The 7,789-nt window shown below is 40.7% G+C and overlaps 1 protein-coding gene across 1 annotated transcript; it reads left to right on the top strand.

Annotated features, from left to right (window-relative positions):
• Window positions 1-1,508: 1,508 nt before the first annotated feature.
• Window positions 1,509-4,982, top strand: LOC104504581 (5'-AMP-activated protein kinase catalytic subunit alpha-1-like; the record flags this gene model as incomplete). Its single annotated transcript, XM_010160608.1, has 3 exons — window positions 1,509-1,995; window positions 2,389-2,515; window positions 4,493-4,982. Coding segments are annotated over 3 exons (859 nt in total), but the record flags the coding sequence as incomplete, so codon positions are not given.
• Window positions 4,983-7,789: the final 2,807 nt, after the last annotated feature.

The raw sequence follows: 7,789 nt of genomic DNA on the forward strand, positions 1-7,789 counted from the left end.
GTAAAACAAAAAACACATGGTGTGCTTATCCCTTGCTACTTCATTACAATAGGAAATACTTCCTTGCAGGAATCAAAGCACTGTGAGAGCTAAGCATTGTAAAACTTGAGCCTGTAGGAACGTAGCTTATCTCAGTGATAAACAAGTCCAGACGAGAAGTGTGAAAAAGATGTTGGAAAATGTTGGTTACAGAACAGAGATTTAGGATTTTGACTCCTGAACAGTTCAGTCCTGTCAGCCATATGACTTGTCACCTGACAGTTTAGAGGATAAACTGAATTTAATTGGGTACTTTAATTCTTCTAGGAGTGTGTGTGTGTGTCGGCAAGGGGAGAGGCCCACTGCAACGAATAGTAATGAAATACTCTGGGTTCAGTCATCCAGCTAGGCCTGTGCTTTGTAGTGTTATAGGAAAAGCTGTTCCTGCTACCAGATTAGCTGGTTGCTTCTGATGAAAGTGTATTTTGCTTGACACACTTGTGCTGAGGCATGTGTCAGGGTCACACCGCCACACAGCTCAGTCCATTGTGCTGGTTTTGTCTGGGCTAGAGTTGGATATCTTCACAGTAGCTTGTACAGGGCTGTGTTTTGGCTTTGTACTGAAATAAGTGTTGATAACACAGGGATGTTTTAGTTGCTGCTGAGGCGTGCTTGGAGTGTCAAGGCTTCTCTTCCTTCTCACGCTGCTCGTCCACTGCCTAGGATGGAGGAGCACAAAAGTGTGGTGCTTAATTGCCAGCCAAGCTTAAACACAGATCCATATAACTGCTCTTGAATGTGTAGCAAGTCTTTATGCTATAAACTAGCATACTTTCAAAACTAGCATCATGGCTAGTTAAGCAGCTTGCTTTGGGCACACAAAGCATTCTTATTTTTTCAGCATGATTGGACAGTGTAGGTATCTGGTTCCTTCTATCCTCTTATGAATACCAGCCCATGGGTGCAGTAGTAAAGAGGTACAGACTGATCTTCTGTAGCTTTTTTTTTTTCCCTCAAACCTTTTAAGACTTAGAGATCTGGGGGTGTTCTGAATGAAAAATGATAGGTTGCTTGTTTGGGGTGGGGAGCACATGACTTCAGTGTTCAAAAATCCTTGTCCAGACATCTACCAGAAAATTATTCATCAGCAGCACTTCTTAATTTTGTGATGTATTATGTGTGTACTTGGGGAGGGACAGTGCAAGTGGGTAGTGTAAGAATTTCAGTTGAAAATATCTTTCATGGGGCAGTAAAAAAATACACAGTTTATAAAAATCTGATTGATGGGTTATACAAAAATGGTTTTGGAGCTTGGATAGTAGCTTACAGGACAGGATTTTTTTCATGGTCTGGCAGAATCTTGCAAAGGCAGTGATTATGAGCTTTTTTTATTGTCTGTGCTGTACAGAAGGGGACTTGGATGGACAACTGTGTTTTTGTGCAGACTGAAAATTTCATTTTTAAAAGAACTTTAAAGACATTTGCTTTACTTACTTATACTCAGATTTCTTTTTATTTTTTAAATCTAGGGAACATGAATGGTTTAAGCAGGACCTTCCAAAATACTTGTTTCCTGAAGACCCCTCATACAGCTCTACCATGATTGATGATGAAGCCTTAAAAGAAGTGTGTGAGAAGTTTGAATGCACTGAAGAGGAAGTGCTAAGTTGTCTATACAGCCGAAATCATCAGGACCCTTTAGCAGTTGCTTATCACCTCATTATAGATAACAGAAGAATAATGAATGAGGCCAAAGACTTCTACTTGGCTACAAGCCCACCGGATTCTTTTCTTGATGATCACCATCTGTCTCGCCCTCATCCTGAACGAGTGCCATTTTTAGTAGCTGAAGCACCACGTCCTCGCCATACTCTTGATGAGCTGAATCCACAGAAGTCAAAACACCAAGGTGTGAGAAGGGCTAAGTGGCACTTGGGAATACGAAGTCAGAGCCGACCAAATGATATCATGGCTGAAGTTTGTCGAGCAATTAAACAGCTGGATTATGAATGGAAGGTAAAAGAATAACAGATTGTTACAGCAGATAACAGTGGTGTTCTGGCTGGGCTGTGTAGTTACATAGCCTGGAAGTCAGTGTTCTTCTGTGCTGGAAGATAATCTCATGTGTCTTGCTGGAAGATAATCTCATGTGTCTGTGCTGACTGCTTGTACTGTGCAGGAAGGGTTTTGGGGGAGGCCTTTTATGCTGACAGCAGAAAAGTCTTGCTAACATGCCAAACTTTTATACTGGGGATGTAGGAATGTTTTTGTGTAGGCTAAAAAAACCACACAACTCCCAACAGGTAAGCCTGAAATCACTTGATAATGCTAGTGAGTCAAAGTGACAAAACCAGTATGCACTGCTTTTCAAACAGTTCTGGTAACTGTTTCAAATCTTTGTTGTGCTAGGTTGTAAACCCATACTATCTGCGTGTTCGAAGGAAGAATCCGGTAACAAGTGCGTATTCCAAAATGAGCCTGCAGTTGTATCAGGTGGACAGCAGGACGTACTTACTGGACTTCCGCAGCATTGATGGTATGTGAAGACTTACGTAGTTGTACAGGAAATCATTCTAAACATGTCTTGTTCGGAAGTGTTGCCCTTTATTAGTACAAGCCTGTCTGGATCTGTATTAGTGTTTCTTTATTCTTTCCTGGACTAGAGTTCCTGTGATCAGATGGCTAGCTGATTCATTCCTTAAATAATAGTTTTCTAGCTGTATCGGCTCCTGAACTCCTTCATCTTGTGTCTGCAGTAGCACTAATACCACTAGTGCAAAAGGGGACAGGGCTGCAAGAGGTGAGACTTGTATCAATCTAAACTGCCTTTGGACCCTCACCCCCAGATTTAAACATGAATTTAGACCTGAAGTAAGAATGTGAATATGTTTCCTAGGGAAGATAAAGCTTGGCATCTAGGCATTTAAATGTGACTTGGACTGCTCATTGTTGTACTGAGTCTGGCCAGGATGGAGTTAATTTTCTTCTCAGCAGCCTACATGGTGCTGTGCTTGGGATCTGTGACCGAGGCAGTGTTGGTAACACACCAGCCTTTTGGCTGTTACTGAGCAGTACTTGCATAGTATCCAGTCCTTCTTTTTCCTCACTTTTTTGAACCCCATGAGTAGGCCATGGATGAGCAAGAAGTTGGAAGGAGATGCAGTCTGGTGAGCAGAGCCAGCATGACCAAAGCGATATTCCATGCCTTACAGTGTTAGCTTATCAAAGAGACTAAGGGGGTGGGGGTTTAGGGAAGGTTAGCTGGAGACTGGCTGGGTATCAGTCTGCTTTGGAGAGGTGGTGTGTGGTTGCCTTTACATAATTTCTTTTTTCTTCTTTCTTCACCTTACTAAATGATGTTGGTTTCTAACCATGAGTGTTCTCACTGTTGCCTTTGCGGTTTTCTTCCCCATTGTGCTGAGGTACTAGCTGCCAGCTAATACCAGTCAACCCACCAATGCTAGTAGACAAAATTTGATACAGGAGATGTATGCTTGCAGTAAGTGAAGTCTTGAAAGCAGTTGGTCTAACCTGTAGAAGGAGGTATTTTTATAAAGTGATAGTAACACAGCATACAAATCCCAGTTGGATACCTTCCGGAAAATGAATGGAGGAGCTAAGAGACGGGTGACAATGCTTGTATATGGGCAGAGTAGACTAAAATAGAAATGCTTGCAGCCAGTGGTGAAGATGACATGCCTAGGAAAACATGTGGCATGGAAAAAGGATTTACTGGAGTGTGGCTGGATTACAGTATGGGGTATAAAGCTGTGTCTCATGACAGTTTTTAATCTGATCTGACTCGGCAGTGCAGGTCTTGCCTTGCTCCTTCTGACAGCCCATGTGCTTGCTTAGGTACAGCGGACTAACCAGTTCCATGTACTGACCTGCTGCACACCATCCCTGTTGGAGGGCATATGACTGCTTAGAACCATGCAGCTGGGGGAAGGCAGCCTGCTGTAGTCCTGGCTTAACTCTTGGGGAAATACAATGCCATATATATCTATATCTATAAAGATATACATGTATACATATGTATAAACATATATATACATATATAAAGTAAAAATATAAATAATAAGTATAAATAGCGAAATACAAAGAAAATACATTTGAATAAAAATAAAGTAGATGCTAGCAAAAAGCATCTACAAAATATTTGTGTTATTGGATTTAATCTTGTGATGCTATCCTGGTTTTGTTCTAAGTAAGCTAAATTGAACTATTGGCTGCTGAAATTAGTTGATGAAAAATATGGCAAGTGTTGGTCTAAACCAGATGTAAGTGATTCTGGAGCGTAGTTCAGAATACGGGAGTAATTTGCACAGGTACACTTGCTTCTGTCTTACTATATCTATAAGCTTTTGTGTCAAATATATACACTTTGCAAAAGCTGTTTATGTATTAAGATTTTAAAAACCAAGATTTAGGAGTGTGAGGAGGGGAAGATGTTTGTTCCTATAACTGATTTGATATTGATACCTAATTTTCTTCCTCTCTCCTTGCCATCCAGACGAAATTACTGAAGCAAAGTCTGGGACTGCAACTCCACAGAGGTCAGGTTCTGTGAGCAACTACAGATCCTGTCAGAAAGATTCAGATGCTGATGCACAAGGAAAATCTGCAGATACATCCCTTACCTCATCAGTGAGCTCTTCGCTTGACTCTTCTACAGCTGACTTAACTCCAAGACCAGGGAGTCATACAATAGAGTTTTTTGAGATGTGTGCAAATCTTATTAAAATACTTGCACAGTAGGTTTGAAGATGGGCTTATTTCTTTTAATAGCAATAAGCATGCCTAAATCATAGTCTGATGCTTCCAATTATAGTCAAGTTAAATTAACTAAGGCGCTGAAAAAGCTAGCCACAGAATGCAGTTTGCACGGGGATTTAAATGATTATGGGCAGGTAACGTATATTACTTTGAAGCTGGAGTGAATTCTGATTGTCTGCTATTCGGTAGTGTCAACAGGTACAGGAAATCATATGCCCTTTGGGCAGCATTCCTAATGTTTTACATTGAGTGCACATTAGGCTACATATGACATTTAAGTTAGATGGACCTTCTTGTCTGTTTTCACTGGGAATACACACATCTGATGCACTGTAAGTCAATGTACACTTGCTCATTGACCAGAGTGTGACGTGTTGGTCACCATCTACAGCTCTGCCTCCGTTGGTCAGAACCATCAATGTTTTCTAACAGTAACATGTTAAAACTGCTGTGTTTCTTCCCCTTTATTTGGCAGTAAATCATAAAGAATGCATTACAATGCAATACCTTTTAACAACTGATAAAATTGATTAAATGCATGCAGATCCATCCAGTTGGGAATGCACGTAGGTGCTCTGTAATGCACTAAGGGTGAAATTCTGTGGGCTGTGAGTCCACAGCAGGCGTGAGAGGCTTAATGCTGAGAAGACTTGGCGCTGTGGGCTAAACCAGAATGTTGCTTTTCGAAGAACCGTCAGCAAGCTGCTGCTCTGTCCACGTACCTCTGTGTGTCAGCAGCACAGCAGCTCCCCACTGAGAAGCCTTTTCCGTAGAAACAAGTGCATGCAGTTCAGAGCACAGCCTGAGGGCTGATGCGTTCTATTCCTGAATCTGAAATGGGCAGTCTTTAAAAATACATGTTACTACTTTGATACAGCTGTTTATCATATGTTAACTTAGCATATACAATATAGAATTCACCTTGCATTTGAAACTATATATATATATGTACGTTAGGTTTTCACAGGCCACCTTTATAGCAGACTGCTATTTAATTTGTGAAATTAAATAGTCCACCCCTCCAGTTGAACACTGAAAACAACTTGAGTGCTAATACTCAAAGTTTTTTAACAGTAGATTGCAATTACCAGTAACATAAATCCTTATGCATTTACAGTTTTCTGCAATTTTTCAGGAAGAAAATTGAACTTTACACATTAAGATCACAGCTAGTACTTGCACAAAGCATGTAGTCTCTTGTAAATTGGATGTAAGTAGCCACAGCTGCATTTTTATCTAGCAGTAATCAATATAAACAGTAAACTGTATGTCAAAATGTTTAGTTTTGCATTCAATAATTAATGTTCTCCTCCAAACAAATCTAATGACCTACTCAGTTTCCAAGGTTGCTCTCCCAGGGAGAGATTGGAAATCAAGGCATTACTGTGAACAGTGAAACCTGGACTCTTAAAATGTATGGGGATTCTTGCCAACGACCAGTGAGTCTGAGGCTTCATCCAGGGAAAACTGCTCGCTACAGGTAGAACAGTTTTAATCCAGGCCAACTGGCTTCAGTCCAGAAGTTCGTCTGTTACGAACATGTGGAGAATCTGAAGAAACAAAGCTGCTTTAAGCCCCGGAACCACTGTAACTGTGTTCTGAACTGGGCAACTGTGTGGTCTGTCATGTGCAGGTACAAGTTACGACTTGAGTTCTTTATGCTCGAGTGTCACACGCGGTCCCTGTAATGCAAGGATGTATTACTGTGTCGCCGAGAGGAGGGGTTCTCCTTACATAAAGCTTTGGGTTTGAACTCCTGAGATCGAGATGAGGGACCAGCTGCAAATCCTACTTTTAAGTCCTGTTTGTAGTCTTGTAAGAATTGGTTCTGATGTACTGAATAAATTGGTGTGTTCATTTTTGCTACCCTTTTGTTTTGAAATTGTTAAATATTGCACTTGTACAAATACAATGAACGCACAGTTTTTTTAATTGTAGTAATTCCTCCTCTGGAATTGGTTTGGGATCACTCTTGCATATGTTAAACTTTTAAATGGTATCTGCTCCTGGTTTGCAAACTTGTAATGCTGACCACAAATGCAAGGTGTCAAGGTGCAAATAGCTCTTAGTTTTTATATACTCCTGTTGATCCTCTTGTGCATTACGACAACCGTGGCTCTCCTTTGTCTTGAGGTTAAAGTAAGTTTCTGGGAGAAGTGTACTGTATGTGTAGTTTGAAATAAAGCAAATTCTATTGATATGATAAGTCAGTTTTGATGGCCAGAAGTTTTATGATTGAACTGAGATTTTTATATGGGGTGGGGGAGGGAGAGAGGGGGACTGACAACCTCAGTGAACCCAGAAGAGTTGCCTGTGGTGTGACTTTCCTTTGCCTTGTAGACCTTGCTGTTGGAATGTCTGTCTCCAATGTTCCCAATGGTCTCACAGACCCTTTTTTTTTTTTTTTTGAGTCGCACTAGTATCTGCCAACAGGCTCTGAGGCAAAACTTCAGCAGGCAAGCTGCCAGGGTTGTAAGGAGGCAGCTTATGCAAACGCACCAATTGGTCAAGCGTTACTCTGTATTCCCAAACTTACTCCTGGTCAGAGTATATTGGATTATCTTGCCTTTGTATCGTAATTTTTTCAAAAACATGGATGAACCAGATTGTCCATGTGCAATATAGCTCACTAGATAATGGATAAAATTCATCTTGGTGGTGCAATATGAAAAAAAAAAACACCTTTCATGTTTGTCTTGGTATGTGTTTAATACAAACTTGGAAATAAATCTTATTTTACCAGCTGATTGCCATTGTAAGATATGAAGTCCTGTTCTTTAACAAAGATGTGCCTACTTCCTATGTTAATTTCTTTTGACAAAGCTGAATGGCAAAAATGCTTGTTTGTAACTTTTTCAACTTTCAGAACTTAAAAGTAAACATGAAGTGCTGAACCATCTTGTCTGAAACTGTGTGTATGCTGTCCTCTAGCGTTAGATGCGTTGAACTGACAGAGAAGGACACGTGCCCTACAAGCAGCAGCAGTTAACCATTTTAGAATAAGCAACATGAAAGCCAGCCGTATCCTGGGCTG

The sequence above is a fragment of the Eurypyga helias genome, unplaced genomic scaffold (genome assembly GCF_000690775.1).
Source record: "Eurypyga helias isolate BGI_N326 unplaced genomic scaffold, ASM69077v1 Scaffold6491, whole genome shotgun sequence".
Classification (NCBI taxonomy): domain Eukaryota; kingdom Metazoa; phylum Chordata; class Aves; order Eurypygiformes; family Eurypygidae; genus Eurypyga; species Eurypyga helias.